The sequence below is a fragment of the Botrytis cinerea genome, chromosome 4, assembly GCF_000143535.2.
Source record: "Botrytis cinerea B05.10 chromosome 4, complete sequence".
In the NCBI taxonomy this organism is placed as follows: Eukaryota; Fungi; Ascomycota; class Leotiomycetes; order Helotiales; family Sclerotiniaceae; genus Botrytis; species Botrytis cinerea.
Window position 1 is genome coordinate 1,675,438 of NC_037313.1, and position 14,464 is coordinate 1,689,901.

Consider the following 14,464-nt stretch of genomic DNA (forward strand, 5'->3'; position numbering starts at 1 on the left):
CTAATGACGATTCCTAATCTAAACAACTTTCGAGGGAAGCATGAGAACAAACAACAAGGGAGAGGGTTCCGCAGGGCGATTTGCATATGAGAGGGTCTTCTAGAATCGTGATTCCCTGCCTCTTCAAGAAGCAGACAGTGGACAGCCAGGCAGTAAGAACACTACACGATTGGTATTCTCAGATATGTCATTTCACTTGGTCATGAGATCACGCACACTCTGCAATTTGACTGATAGAGTTCTAGGACTTGATTATGTTGTGCTGATTGAGACATTGAAGGAGCTTTTCGGACGCAAAGACAGATGAAGCTTCAACTAAGTCGCCAAATTACCCCAATCTGGATCAAATAATCCTCCACTTTTATGTACGTTGGCAAGCTAGAAGATTCCTCGTTCTCGAAGACCTACGCATCCATTAAACTCTCCCACTTCCCGAAACATTAACCTTTCACTGGGCCCAGCTGTATAATCTCTGCAAAGTTCAAACTTTGCAAATGATATATAATCAAATGTGGGTTTGAAGTCGACAGGAACCATCCTCTCGGTGATACAAGTATCCAAACTTCTGATTTAGATCAACTGAGAATGGTGTTTTCACACTATATTGACCTCCCTGATATAGGTATTCCTCCAGATCGTTACAATTCTTCTCTCCTTCGTTTGATACAGCCTTCTCTCTAATTATCAAACTGCTCTGTCTTCACTCTCTTGACATCTCTGCCCAGTTCGGGTTGAAAAGGCTTGCCGCGTCCTCTTTTTTTGACATTGCCGTTTGCCAACTCGATGTTTTGGAAAGGATTTGTAAGACTGTTGCTTTGGAAAGGGTTTTTAAGACCGTTCTTTTGGAAAGGATTTGTGAGGGGGTATAAGAACCAAAAGCAAACGCTGGTGGAGCTTGATAGTTGACACCTTGTGCCAATGGAGGTAGGTCTTGTCTGCCATTGGTATTGTTTCTTGAAGAGCAGTGAGAGTCTTGAATATCAGCCAAGTCATCATCGAACGACTCATATAGATATCTCTGGCGCACCATCTTTAACTTTTCTTCAGCTTTCTGTAACTTCGAATCTTTCTCGCTTGTAACCGCTCCCATTCTTAAAACTTCATCATTATGTTCATCTTGCATCTTCTTAAGTTTGATCTCGTATTCTTTGCGAGCATCACTCAACTTCTGGTTCAGCTTGGAATCGATCTGATCTCCCACTTCTGGAAACATCTCCATCAATTGCGAAAGACTCATTCTTTTTGGCAGAGTAATTTCATCCTTTGATCGTGCAGATGCTGCTCGCAACTTATCAACTTCACTCTTGGTCTGCTCAAGATCATCTTGTAGTTGTGTAATGGCCACGGAATTGAAAATTCCTTGTGTCATTACTGGAAATCGAACTCGCGGTTCAACACTTTCAACAACCCCACCAATTTTTTCATCGTCTGCAACTTCCATCTCCATCTCGATGTCTGAGTCTTCCAAAAGTTTGGAGCCTCGTTCGTCAACCGATTGCCAGTCAATAGATCCAGGGAGGCAAGCAGCGGCAGAAGCTTGCGACTTTGTCAAATGATCAAATGCACATTTGCTAGAAGGATCGACAGAAAGAGAACAATCTTTGCTTGAGGATTCTCCACCGAGTTGTTGATCGACCATTTTTCTGGCATTCAATGTCTGGATAGATGGATTCGGATCTCCGTAGAGATTGTTTGGCTTCATTGGTCTTGCAAGTAGTGACTTCTGCGTCACTTCTGCAAAATTATCCTTCTGGCTATATGATGTGAAGGATATCCAACTGTGCAACGAATAAACAGATAATTCTTACTTGAACGTATTATCAGATACAATATTCTGTACCATGATATGTTTTGTTTGTGTACTTTTCGGAGGTTGAGTAATGAAAAAATTGTTTGCTACAAGCGGAAAAATCAACACAACCTTTACCGAAATGAGAAAAACTAGTGATCGTATTGAATAGAAACTATTCACTAATATGTTGAGAAGTTTCTCTTCCCTTACAGGCCACGAGATGGATACGTCTGTTTTTAAGAATATATGTTGATATCAAGAATGTAAGGGCTCATTCGGAGACTCATAATAATATATTTAGAGACATTAGATCTAATAATATCGTGTGAATAGAATCTGATCGAGCTCAATATGCATTAGTTCAATTAATTTCTGCACCGAATATGACATTGGGCTCATTTTAATATCAAATATAACTTATTGGAATGACAAATGGTTCACTGTTTTTTTTTTTCATGTACTATTCAACAACTTTTGGATACCACTCTTCCTCAAAGGCGTGAAGCGTGTTGTGTTATATCACCTCTAGTTTAGCTTCCCTTTTATCTTAGGAATATCTTTAGCCACGTCTGCGCAGTGAATTTAAGGGGATGAAGTAGTGCTTTTAACTTCAATATACATGGGGAGGCGGAGAGGTTGGTTTGAAGATCCAAATACATTGAAAGAATTTTGAATTCTAGGAGGGATCTAGAAACCAAATTTTACATCTAGTCCAAATTTCAATATCTTTCCTGAGCGAGGCCATCATATCGCTCCCGATTGATGCAATCGCTCAAATCTCTTTTTGATTTTAGTCATCTCTAGCCTACTCATTGCACGAAATATCATCTCAATTTTGCGCACCCAACTCCAACTCCAACTCCGAACCCAAACTCTTAAAATACCCGAATTCCAAACCCAAGAAATGAAAAAGCCCCTCGCTTCCCACCGAGCCAAAATAACCCCTAACAAAACAAACTACAGAAAATAATCACTCGCTCCAATTTCTCAAAATTGGTCTTCTTTTTGCAACCTATTTTACTTATGTTAGAACCTTTACAATTTCAAAAGGAAATAGCTCAACTTACTATGTCCTGTGCGTTCTTTTCTTAGCGCTTGAGCTTCATCGTCAAGAGTGCTCTCATTATCTTTGGAAGAGGAGAATGAGAATGTGGAAGATGAGGAACTGGTTAGGTGTTAGGGATTTGATGGAGGATTTGATATGAGGAATAGATATCTGAGTGAGAGATGGGAACACGGAGTATTTACCTTGTGGTTTTGAATCTTGTTAAGAGAGTTAACTTGGGTGTTTTCCAGGTGACGGCCATTGTGCGATTAAGGATGTAACTATATCCAAGGATAGGGTTTCAGGGTTTGTTGTAAATAAGGAGCTTCAACAATAGCGAATTTGTGACAACTAGACTGTAGCGAGGATGATATCGATTTGAATGGTGGAAAGTAGGAGATTCAAAGATAACTGCCCAGTTCAGATGCTCTCAAAACTGCTCCCACTTCTTACGGACAATCTTCTATATACCCTCCCAATCCTCACCCATCTCTTCTTTCCCGTCGGAAAACCCCATCGCCACTCCCCACCACACCTGACCACCAGCTCGTAAAACCCATTCGATCGGTACTATCAAACCTCCATTTTAACCTTGCATCCTTTTCAAACTACCGAATCAATACGATTTAAATCTACCCCAGACCATTTTCTCAATATCCCTTTCCCAAATCAGACAATAACCGGCCATTTCAAGGCCCAATGGAGCATGTTGGTTCCCCACATCTTTCCATTCTCGCAGGTATCTTCTATAATAAGACAGGGGAGCGATACAAAATCTAGACTTTTGCTCGGACACTTTCGTAAAGGGACAGGAAATTCAATTGCGGTAGACCGGCATCAATCCTGTAGACCCTGGGGTGAGCCTGATGGTCCCAAAAAGGGGCGATGATAGGCGAGGGTGTTTGTTTGTGCGTTGCATAAGCGCCTGTATCCATGAAGTGAGATTGAGTCATCGAATATAGAGTTTGCTCTTTCCGGTTCCGCGAAATATGGGTTGGAGAAAGTTATTGGTTGGCGGAATATAATCTTATTATTGGACGAGGGAGAAGGCTGAAGTGGTTTATACCAACAACCAATGAAGAGAGCACTTGTGCACTTCGAATGTTTCTAGATGTTGACGTGATTCAGTAGATTAGCGCGATCACTACTTTACACATGTCGAAGAACATTGGTCCAAGGAAATAGACACGGTTTTTGAGAAATTTAATTGCTTTACTATTAATTATTTTCTATACTTTTGAAAATACAAGCTGTACATCAAGTCATAATACATAATCTCATATCTATGTTTGTACCTTCCACAAACCATTATTTGCTTTTTGTCACAGAACTTCCTTGCGACGTGGGGGTATTAATCTCTCGCATCCCAAACCAACTCCACATCACCCTTCTTCTCCCCCCTCAAAACTGCACATCCATCACTGCATTCAGCCACTACACTCCTCAAATCTTTTCCCATACCGTTCGGTCCACTGGCAATGACCCTTGTTCTATATGCATTCCCCGCTCTCTCTTGCATGAATCTGTTAACCACCTCCTTCAAATCAGGATGACAACATTTACAGCCGCCTAGATATGAAACCTTGAATCCACCGGAGGATCCTTCCGAACTCGAACTTGATATCGAGTTTACCATGGCTTTATCATCTGTCTCCATGACTGTCTTTTCATCGTTGATAACCGCCTCATGTGTTTTTCCTTCCGATTCGGGATCTTCTTCCTGTGTAATATAGATATGAATATTAAGATTCATTCCCGCATTCCTTGCTCTCCCCTTTACCTCCTCAAATTCCTCTCGGATCCATTCTAGACACGAACTCCGCCGCACAATCCAAACAAAATCGATGGCTCGTCCTTCGTATATCTTTGCATCACTAGCAGTAGCCGCCAAAACGAGAGGCAATGTTAATGAAATACCAGTTCCACCGGCTATAGCTAGGATATTGGTCGGTTCCTCTTCTGGTTTTAATAATTGTTCTCCGTAGGGACCGCTGAGGATTACAGGAGTGGTGAATTGATTTTCCAGGGCTAGTTTTTTGAGGTTTCCAGTTTCGCCTGACCGACAGCGAATAATGTATGTGTGATGATCTGAGGGTATTGATGCCACAGTTATAGGATGAGATTGCCAGATACTAAGAGCAGGAAAGCAGAGGAAGAAATGTTGTCCAAGAGCCCATGGGGCATGTTTGTGATCGAATTCCAATCGAATGACGCCACCGTCCTTGTCATCAAAGTACTGAAGGGTCGATTGGGCAGGGTGAAATCCGAGGCCTAGAGTAATCAATAAAATGAAACCAAATATCGAGGATCAAGTCAATTGCTTACCTGCGTTACCACTGGCATCAAAATATCCAACATGTATTAGCAAAGTTCTTAATATCCTCACCCCTCGATCAATAAAGAATAATCCGAGAGAGGCAATCATCCAACATTTCAGTTGTTGCCAATGGCCCCAACATGCGCCGATGTATAAACAAGCCACCACATAATGAGTCTTCCGGAAGAATTCGTATCCGGTCCATTGAATAACTCTTCGAATACTGAAAACGTATAGGAAGCAAACAAATGAGAATGCAAAGCAGCCCCAAATGATATACGACTCCTTGATAAAAGTTCGCCATGTGGTAGGTTGCGGTTGATATAATCGTGCTTCGATAAGCGTCCAGCCAAAGGTATGTACAGCGGATTGAATAAAAATTACACGTCCAATCCAGCGATGTAAAAAGTTGAACGATTGATAAGGAATTCCGGTCGCGAGACTTAGAGCTGACTCTCGGGTACTAAGGAGTACCGTAAATGGTGTCAATGCATACGCGAATGCTCCTAGACGATCAGAGAAACCACCGAGGCCAGATCTGGTATTGAACAGAGTCGATTTTTTAACAGGAGTTATCCATCTTTTGTAGGTTTCTCCAACAAATCTATCGAACGTTACTACTTTACAAAACTTCTCCTCAAGGGGGCGCAATACTTACGTGAAGATGAGCAAGTACCCTAGCATGATTGCTAGTATTAAGACCTGCAACCTGGTTACATGTCCAAAAAACTTGATAAAGCTTTCTGGGAGGAGATATCGTCGGAAAGTAGCAGTTGTTCCGCGCCATGTACGATAGTACCAGGACGAATTTCCCGCCCTACTTTGCATCTCTGAGTCTCTAGCTTTGGTGAGAGCTTGTTCTGAAGGCTTTATGAAATGGAGAGTAGTGAGTATAACCAGAATGCCTCCTATTACTGCCCATAAGATAAAAGTGTAGAGCATAGATATATCGTGTGTATGCTAGAGAATGTTAGTGTCAAAACGATGGATATGGGTCATATTGCCAGAAGGAATGAAAGGTAGTCTGTCAGAAAGCAGGAAAACTGGCATGGTGACTTACATAAACAGAATCCAGATATTCACATGAGCCAGCATCGTTCGTACATGGCAACACACGAGCAACATATCCCCAATGTGGTTCCATGGTTGACGTATTATCCGCCATTTGGATATGGCGAGCTTCAATGGCCTCCATGATGTCTATTAGATACCGGTATTACAAATAAGAAGATAAATTGCCAGCAATGAAGTCGAATATCAAAAGTAAATGATTGAGCTCGAGAAATAGGAAACCTTCAATTATCAACCCATTGCCAAGAAACCAGCCAATTACAATGAGCAAGTTTGAGCTCACCATTACCAAACTGACTCAAATCACCAATTGCTCATTATCAGTCCAGATGAAACTTTCATCGGAAACAAACCCCACAATATTCATCATGGGCTGCAACTACCAATGAAAAGAAATGTGAAAAGAGGACGGAGAGCTCGCCAAGAGATTAAACTCCACTATCATCTCTAGTATATGTGACAAACTCGCGCAAATGTGCGCAACTACCACGGATGAAGATAAAAATCCCTTTGCTCAACACCTTCAAAAAGTATAATCCGTGCTGTCATATGTTTGACAAGCTGCACAGATCTTGAGAATGATTTAAATTCTAGATCTTCCCGGATCTAGATCGCGACAGTAATAGTTCTGCAGACAATGACAGGCGCATCCAGTCCAGTTTCTTCATCGCGCTTGGCCGCGCTGGTTCGATATTCGAGGCTACATCCCCGTGGCTTGAAATGCTCGAAGCGGCAAATCTAGATTCCTCGCAGGAACTATGATATCCTTGCTCGTCACTTCGCTCTTATGCGTTCCTCTTTGACCTCATTGTTGAACGGGAAAACTCTGGAAAGCTGGAACAGGATGTTAGTCAAACGGTGAAAAATGAATGTTTTGCGTAGTAGGCTTTTGATCGGCAAGATTTTAGCGCGTTTCAGGGGCCCCGTTCATTCTCGAGGCACCTGTAAAACGACTTACCTAAGCGCTAAAATTCAAACCTAGACCCCGACAACATCCTGATCATTATCTTATCCTAGAGCTCCAAAGTTCGTACATCCCAACCAACATCTTGGGATGATTTCACAAATTATTCCGAAAGCTTATTATGACATATAGATAGATGTATAACTCCAATGACCTCACCCATCAATATTCATTTCTCCATCATGTATAGGTCTTATGAATGCAAATGAACACGTCTAGGTGAATTGGGTCGTGACAATGGTCAGCGTTTGTTCACATCGCCACACAGCGATTAACCCAACATCCAACATCATGAACCGTGATTGAGGTCTCGACCCAAATTGAACCGCGTCAGCCTTTTCTCAATGATGTTGGTGATATCTACATCTCTTGTGCCACTTCTCGTGAAGATGTTTGACTCATTAGTTGAAGCCCGGTGCTCGATTCTGTCATTTACGTTGCTGACACGACGCTGTATATTTTTGATACCCAAAAGTTAAAGACTTTTCCATACCTAGGCACTTATAAGATAACTATAAATATGGGCTGTTGGTCAAGCAAGATTGAGGAGGAATATGAGGGGAAGGAAATTGGTTCCATCATGTCCGGCGAATCTGGCAAGTGACGAGTTCCTCCACTATTCCCCTGGAAGAGTGCATGCTAATCCATTCTTCAGGTAGTGATTACAGTAATCAACGTGGTCGATCAGACTCGCGCGACACAACTCACAGGGAGAAAGAACTTTGTCATAGCCGAAGCCGGAATTCTGAATCTGAAGAACGAAAACGTCTCACAGCAGATTCGATACCACAAATGAAAGTAATGACTGAGGCAGACTATTTACGATGTCATGATACCGATGAACTACGCGATCTAGAGAAGGACATAAGCGAACTTGAAGGTGACAATGAGTATATGGAAAGGGAAATGAGAGATATTGAGAACGAACATGGATATGAAGGAAGGTTTAAGGAAAGAGATGCAAATGGAGATTATGCGACTAGTCCAGATAGCAGGACGTTCCGAAGAGACGACGATAGGTGGGTCTTACTGAGATTTTGGTGGTCAAATTGCGAAGAAGAAATTGCTAATCATTACTAGGTCTTACTATAGTAGTGATGTCAGTTCGATGAGCTCTATGCTTTCAGTACTACATGAATCGCCCGAGGAAAGCTAAGTTTCCACACTCTGTTTCTTTTTGTCTTTAGGGGTGCGGAGAGGGGGCAATTCCAACTATCGAGTGTATAGATTCGGAGGATTGCTCCTTAGATGCTTCGCAGTATATATGGTTAAATTGGAAATATCATGGTCGTTTACTCCACGTATTAGATAGGCGTTGGTTTATGGAATTGGATTTTAACACGCGCGAACAAGTTTCGCGAAGCGAATTGTTATATACCTAGGTACTCAAGCATTTTTTAAACATCACAATACTTGTGTTAGTTTCTCTTTTGATGGTTCTCATGCAGCATTAGGCTACGCACATATTTTGAGAATTTCAGCGTAATTGCTGCTTCCGAAACCTTTCCAGAGCAGTAATGTAATGCAAATTTTGTTGATGGCTGCCAGTTTCAAAACATCAATGCAGTCCAAAAGTTATGTTTCTTCAACTTTATCGACCCTAGTGCAACGGCAAAAGTAATCAGACACTACCGTTTGAGTCTCAAATTCAAATTTGCGAAGGTTCCCAATGCTGAGCCGAAAAAATATCTCTTTCTGTCGTCGTCGAAGAATCCTACGCATAATCTTAGTGATCTCAGCCAAATGAGCAAAAATTTGGTAATACGTGAAAAACACCCATTCTCAGCCGAGAAATCACTCATTACATCTTGCAAGATCATCTTTTTTCATAAATATTCAGCGAAATATATGTCAAGTATACGAAAATGGCGAGGTGAAGCGTAGGGTAAATTAACCGATCAAAAGGAGAAAGAGCTCATCTCAACTCCTCTAATACTTCCTCTCCCGTTCTGAAAAGCAATTGAAATAATTCTCGCTTCTATATTTCGCAATAGTTGTTTCTACAACATAAATTCATCAGATTTCATTATTGAAGCTCATCAAACCCATCTCTCCGAAGCGAAAAACTTAAGTGATTCTCCTAATTTCAGTAGCAGACCTATCCGCCGGAGTACCTTCCTCACAGAAACAAATTTCGCATCCACCATTAACAATCTACTATGCCAAGAAACTCATTCTAGAAGAAGCGGTTGGATTCTTGAAGAAACCATCAATTGCGTAACCAGCATATAGAACACTCCCGAAAATGTCTTTATCTGCAGCAGTCTTTAGATTTCCCAGGTTCTTGAAATAGCAAGACACACGCGTTCAACCACGGGACTAAACGTTATTCTCTCGTGCTTCAAAACCAGCAACTACGTACTTATTCCCTGCGCGATGATGAGCGTATCACAGGATCATTATCCAGATATCCAAATGACATAGCACAAACCGATGAGAATACCCGCCATTACCTACCCCAGAAAATCATGGGAATGAAAGAGTAAATTAATGCAGGATGCAAAGGATATAAAGTTCCTTCGTTAGTGCAATAAGTTGTTTTATACATATGTAAACCTACCGAGAATTTCCACTTTTATCATTAGCAAATGATGGACGTCCTGTATGTGAATTCGATTATGACATCCACACCGCGTCGTTCGAGTGACATTTAGAACACAAGTAACAGAATCATCACCGTCTGAATTTTGCGATTGAATATCATGTCATATGTTCCTCGATAATGACACCACCTTAATCCTTCAAATTTTCTTCGACTACAAAAGCCTCATCATCAATCACTGCTAAATGAACTCTCAAGTCAAAAATTTAGCTCTTGCGAGTGCCTCATCAAAACTCAGGAAGCGCCGAGTTTGGATCGTTCCGAAATTTTGACATCTCACTAATGACCGTCATAGTGATATATTGCCTACTTGCGGACCTGTGGGTTCTATTCCTGTTGAGTGAGATAAAGTAGGAGAAACATAGATCTGCTCGGAACAGTTCAATTCATCGCAATAGATACTCAGAAACGAGTACGCTCGATGAGAATGTCTCTCATTTTCATTATTAACGTATGTCTCATAGCACAATAATATTTACATCTCCCTCGAGGTACGACTATCACTACAAAGCGAAGTCACCACCTTAAGCCTTTCTTCTTCTTTTTACCGAGCCACTTCCGTTCCCTACAACGCCATCCCCATCCCCTGCCAGCTCGTCAGCTTCATCATCGTCATCATCATCATCAGGTTTAGCATGACTATTTGTATGTCTAATACCCCAAGGTCCACCAAGAGCTTCTCTTTCTGCAGCTTCTTCGCTTCTTCTCTCTGCACTTCTCAGTGCTCCAATATCTTTCTCGACATCCATGAACATAGCTCTTGTATCTTTCACCAGTGAATTCTCATCAATTTCATACACCGCTCCTCTCTCAGACTCTTTTCTCTTATTCTCAAATGCTTTACCAAATCCACGATCAGGATCGGGATTAAACATAATAGCATTGGCGAACATGCGCATCAATTCCTTTTCAAACTGAGCGTAATTTATTATGCCTTTTGGAGGAATGAGGTCTTCAGCGATAGGCAACCATGCACTTGATTGACCTTGGTCATCTGGTGTAACCAGAGCTGCAGCTGCAGCCGCCGCAGCTTTATGTCCAGCTGTGATAGCCGTTCGGATAGATTTGAGATCTTGCGGGCGAAGAATGAGATCTTTATAACCAGGAGCATCTCTCTCCTTGACAGGGTTTGCAAATGTACTCGCGTTCCGATGACCACTAATTGATTCCAAGGCAGACACACTAATCTTGGGAAATGCACGAGTCCACAAAACGAACAGGGGTGGACCACGGGGTTCTCTAAGTTCGGGACTATCAAGACGTTTTCGTTTCATTGCTTGACGAGGTGATTGTGGGATTTTGGATTGTCGAATTGTACTTTCATCAGTCGATATATCGGCTACATCACCAACGCCACGGGGTGTTGCGACTTCTTGTTTGAAGTGAAGACCAGAGCTTTCGTTATCCAGAGAGAGTTCGTCAGCATGTGATTGTACCGACTGACTTCTTCTAAACAGACCAATAGTGGGAGTTGAGGTTATACTGCCAGCTCGCTTGCGTAACGTGTTTGGTGTATCATTGGCGTTGCCCGGTTTTACAGAATCCTTTGGCTGGTGTTTCTTTTGTGAAGACTTCTCTACTGATTGGGGTAATACTTTAGGCTTCAATACGGGACTAAGAGCCTCGGCCTGTGGACGAGAAGGCTCCCTAGGTAATCGTGGAGTAGCGCCGGATGGTCTTGGTGTCCATTTAGTGCCACTTCCAGTCATGAATGTCTGAGGTGCTTGAGACAACGGAGTATGAGGTTGCGATAATTGCGGTCTTGGCTGCACTGAAGTGTTAATGGGTAGAGAAGGCCGTGGACTTTGATTTGCATTATAAGGTGAATTATATTGCCTATTTTCGGGAGCAACAAGTTCTGGTCGGGGAAACGGCGGTCGGGTATTTGGAGGTCCATTAAGCTGATATGGTAAGGGATACGGTGGTGATTGGAAGGGAGGGATCCATTGTGGGGGAGGATGGCCGGTCGAGGAGAGAGGTCTTTGTGGAGGTGGAGGTGGGAATGAATGTGTATATGGCATATGAGGCGGAATTTGTGGCATAGACCCTGGAGGCAAAGAGACCGGAGGCAAAGGCCCTTGCTGAGCCATAGGAGACCCAGAATTTGCACGATATTGCTGCCCAGCAACGTCTGCTAATGCATCTAGTTGCGTGCCAGTAGTACTTGGAGGTCTACCCATTGTATGAGGGGGTGGTAAAAGAACGCCTTGTTGATATTGTGGGTTCAATGGAGATGATGGTACAGAATGATGGGGCGGAGGTAAATGTGGACTTGGTAAGGAATTTCGATGGTTTTGGGGCGGGTACGAATGAGGAGGATATGAAGGGAACGGTGGGGGGTAAAACTGGGAGTGTGGAGATGGATGCGGCGATCCGGGTTGAGGGTTGTGGAACTGTGGAGGATTAGGACCGCCGGGGTGAAATGGTGGTTCCCATTGCAAAGGAGGAGGACCAAGTTGCGGCGAGTGAGCCTGAGTTTGTAAGGGAGATGGACCATGTGGGCCATGGCTGCCAGATCTTTGATGAGCCATTGGTGGTACCCCATGTTGCATACCATTTCGAGGCTGCTGTTCCGTGACATTTTTGGGGGGAGGAACAGGGGTGGAATTTTGAGTGTTTAAAACATCACTGATAGCCAAACCTTCTGGTCGACCTTCGGTTCTCGGCGAAGGACCGGGAGATGGAGATGCTTTTGTTCTTGATTGCTCTCTTACATTTGGAGGTAATGATTGAGGAATAGCTATCTCAAATGACTTGATTTGTGGCAGCTGTGGCTCCAGACGCCTAGGTTCTGTCGGCCGTGGGTCCTGCAGTCTGCTATCCAAAGGTTTGGATTCCTTCGATATACCTTCCTCTGTGATCGGAACATTGCTAGTGGTACCATTTGGCTTCATGCCAGTATCCGCAGCTTGTTTGTGCCCATTCTGTTCCGTGACCGCCCGCTCTTCTTTCAATATTCTCTCATCCCAATCTCCTCTCTCAATTGCCGCAATATCTCGTTGAACGGCTCGGTAGTTTTCCTCATCTTCCCTGATTGCCCGCACCATATAATCTTTATACCGCTCATATAACCTCTCCACTAAAATTGGCAATTTTTCTCGATAAGGCTGGGCATCCTTGATAGTTGGTAAATGTGGACTTGAGAGTTTTCGTTTTTTTGGCGGCGACGGTCCAGTTTCTTCCTGCACATCTTGCTCTGCATCGTTCTTCAATTCCTCCTGCAGCAGTCGTAAATACAAATCCCCCAATAGATCCGCACTCAGTCTGCCAGCATCGTATGTTTCCCCATCCTTGACCAGGGAATTATTGGTCAACAGCTGAGAAATTTGAGTGAATGAGTTTGGATCGGTGCCATATGCGACCAAAGATTGAAATAGCAATAAACATTCAAGAGGCGTATAGGCTGTAGTAGTATTCATGCCACGGTATCCTCCTCGCCAGCTTTCGAGGGGATTTCCACGACTTTTGGGAGGGTGAAGAGGAGCCACGACGAAGAAGAGGAAAGTTGGGTGGATCAAATTCGCGATTAAATTGATAAAAGGTTTAGAGTATCAAGACAACCTTTTTCAAATGATTAATGATGCATTTAAAGCGATGTAATCGATGCGAAAACCTACTAAGTGGATAGATCGTTATCAAGAGTTATAATTGATCGCGACTGATAGAATTTTGGGTCGTGGTTGATGGGGACAACAATTGATTGATTTATGATCAAATTTATGAGTATGAGGTTATTCATACCATTTCACATTCGCATGTTCTGTTCTGACCACAACAATCCCCAGCTAGGTAGCTTTCTAGCCCAAATTTTTAGAGGACGGTCACGTGCCTTTATCAAAATCAAAAATCAGACAAAATCAAAAACAGATCCAATGGAAATGGGAATAGAAACAAGAATGCTAATGGAGATGGACATGGACTCGGGATTTAAAGTCAGCCTTTGGTCGGTTCCTAGGCACATTTGAAGATCCCCCAGTTCTTTGGGGGGGGGTTTTGTTTGGGAATCGTCGGTGAAGCATTTCGAGATGTCCCAAGGTGCGATGTACAGTGAGGACATCTGAAGTTATGTATGTTGTGTGCAAGAACATATCTACGTAGTGTGCATCACACAGTATTACATAGTGATTTGGTGATGTTCTCCCTCCCTCCCTCCCTTCCTTCCAGCTCGCGAGTCTTTCCCCAGTCAAGCCAGCCACACGTATATTTGCTCCGCATATACTTTGTACAGTATACTGAGTTCAGCATTGTCAGCAGCGTCAAGGATTTTACCCTTCCCATAAACCTAAAACCGCGCTGTAGATCGTTCAGCTATTCCTCCAGATACTCGAATTATGACGGTAAGAGTTGTCTACCACGACGAGTTGACAGGAAGAGTTGCCATCGATCTAGCATCTAGCATCTAGTATCTAGTATAGTATCTACCGGTATCTATGACGATGAACGCAGTTGGAGCAAACTATAAAGTTTACGAGTGCCGATACCTACCTATCATCCACCCAAGCGTGCTATTACTCAAGAAGACAACCAGCTCTTGGTTTTCATATCCTCCAAAGAACACTCTATCTACCCGAGTAGAAGTCATCGCTTCCTATTAGCAATTAAGGGGTCGTCTAAACTCTTTGAGAAATCCTTTGAGAAATGGAGAAATGGAGAAATAAGGTGTTCGACTCCGT

General features: G+C 42.8%; 5 protein-coding genes across 5 annotated transcripts; 1 reads left to right on the top strand and 4 right to left on the bottom strand.

The window, feature by feature from the left end:
• Nucleotides 1–231: 231 nt before the first annotated feature.
• Nucleotides 232–2,007, bottom strand: BCIN_04g04860 (hypothetical protein). The gene has a single exon (XM_001557576.2). It carries the CDS (start codon nucleotides 1,700–1,702, stop codon nucleotides 701–703), a length of 1,002 nt encoding a protein of 333 aa, XP_001557626.2. The 5' UTR covers nucleotides 1,703–2,007; the 3' UTR covers nucleotides 232–700.
• Nucleotides 2,008–2,434: 427 nt separating this feature from the next.
• Nucleotides 2,435–3,254, bottom strand: BCIN_04g04870 (hypothetical protein). Its single transcript, XM_001557577.2, has 3 exons — nucleotides 3,041–3,254; nucleotides 2,860–2,957; nucleotides 2,435–2,804 (listed from the first exon to the last, which is right to left on the bottom strand). Exons 1-3 carry the CDS (start codon nucleotides 3,097–3,099, stop codon nucleotides 2,737–2,739), a joined length of 225 nt encoding a protein of 74 aa, XP_001557627.1. The 5' UTR covers nucleotides 3,100–3,254; the 3' UTR covers nucleotides 2,435–2,736.
• A 778-nt stretch (nucleotides 3,255–4,032) lies between these two features.
• Nucleotides 4,033–7,078, bottom strand: BCIN_04g04880 (hypothetical protein). Its single transcript, XM_024692625.1, has 4 exons — nucleotides 6,215–7,078; nucleotides 5,813–6,114; nucleotides 5,163–5,758; nucleotides 4,033–5,108 (listed from the first exon to the last, which is right to left on the bottom strand). Exons 1-4 carry the CDS (start codon nucleotides 6,347–6,349, stop codon nucleotides 4,189–4,191), a joined length of 1,953 nt encoding a protein of 650 aa, XP_024548404.1. The 5' UTR covers nucleotides 6,350–7,078; the 3' UTR covers nucleotides 4,033–4,188.
• A 198-nt stretch (nucleotides 7,079–7,276) lies between these two features.
• Nucleotides 7,277–8,540, top strand: BCIN_04g04890 (hypothetical protein). Its single transcript, XM_024692626.1, has 3 exons — nucleotides 7,277–7,785; nucleotides 7,845–8,208; nucleotides 8,270–8,540. Exons 1-3 carry the CDS (start codon nucleotides 7,710–7,712, stop codon nucleotides 8,343–8,345), a joined length of 516 nt encoding a protein of 171 aa, XP_024548405.1. The 5' UTR covers nucleotides 7,277–7,709; the 3' UTR covers nucleotides 8,346–8,540.
• Nucleotides 8,541–10,213: 1,673 nt separating this feature from the next.
• Nucleotides 10,214–13,557, bottom strand: BCIN_04g04900 (hypothetical protein). Its single transcript, XM_024692627.1, has 2 exons — nucleotides 13,409–13,557; nucleotides 10,214–13,352 (listed from the first exon to the last, which is right to left on the bottom strand). The coding sequence occupies exon 2, from the start codon at nucleotides 13,208–13,210 to the stop codon at nucleotides 10,316–10,318; it is 2,895 nt and encodes a 964-aa protein (XP_024548406.1). The 5' UTR covers nucleotides 13,211–13,352; nucleotides 13,409–13,557; the 3' UTR covers nucleotides 10,214–10,315.
• Between the last annotated feature and the right edge of the window lie 907 nt (nucleotides 13,558–14,464).

Bases quoted from the DNA above. Each gene is read 5' to 3' on its own strand.
- BCIN_04g04870 (XM_001557577.2), bottom strand. From the start codon at position 3,099: ATGGCCGTCACCTGGAAAACACCCAAGTTAACTCTCTTAACAAGATTC. The intron at 2,958-3,040 runs GTAAATACTCCG...ACACCTAACCAG, and splicing joins ACAAGATTCAAAACCACAAG to TTCCTCATCTTCCACATTCT. The intron at 2,805-2,859 runs GTAAGTTGAGCT...TAAGTAAAATAG, and splicing joins AAAAGAACGCACAGGACATA to GTTGCAAAAAGAAGACCAAT.
- BCIN_04g04880 (XM_024692625.1), bottom strand. From the start codon at position 6,349: ATGGAGGCCATTGAAGCTCGCCATATCCAAATGGCGGATAATACGTCA. The intron at 5,759-5,812 runs GTAAGTATTGCG...AACGTTCGATAG, and splicing joins GGGTACTTGCTCATCTTCAC to ATTTGTTGGAGAAACCTACA. The intron at 5,109-5,162 runs GTAAGCAATTGA...TGATTACTCTAG, and splicing joins TGATGCCAGTGGTAACGCAG to GCCTCGGATTTCACCCTGCC.
- BCIN_04g04860 (XM_001557576.2), bottom strand. From the start codon at position 1,702: ATGAAGCCAAACAATCTCTACGGAGATCCGAATCCATCTATCCAGACA.
- BCIN_04g04900 (XM_024692627.1), bottom strand. From the start codon at position 13,210: ATGAATACTACTACAGCCTATACGCCTCTTGAATGTTTATTGCTATTT.
- BCIN_04g04890 (XM_024692626.1), top strand. From the start codon at position 7,710: ATGGGCTGTTGGTCAAGCAAGATTGAGGAGGAATATGAGGGGAAGGAA. The intron at 7,786-7,844 runs GCAAGTGACGAG...TCCATTCTTCAG, and splicing joins CATCATGTCCGGCGAATCTG to GTAGTGATTACAGTAATCAA. The intron at 8,209-8,269 runs GTGGGTCTTACT...AATCATTACTAG, and splicing joins TTCCGAAGAGACGACGATAG to GTCTTACTATAGTAGTGATG.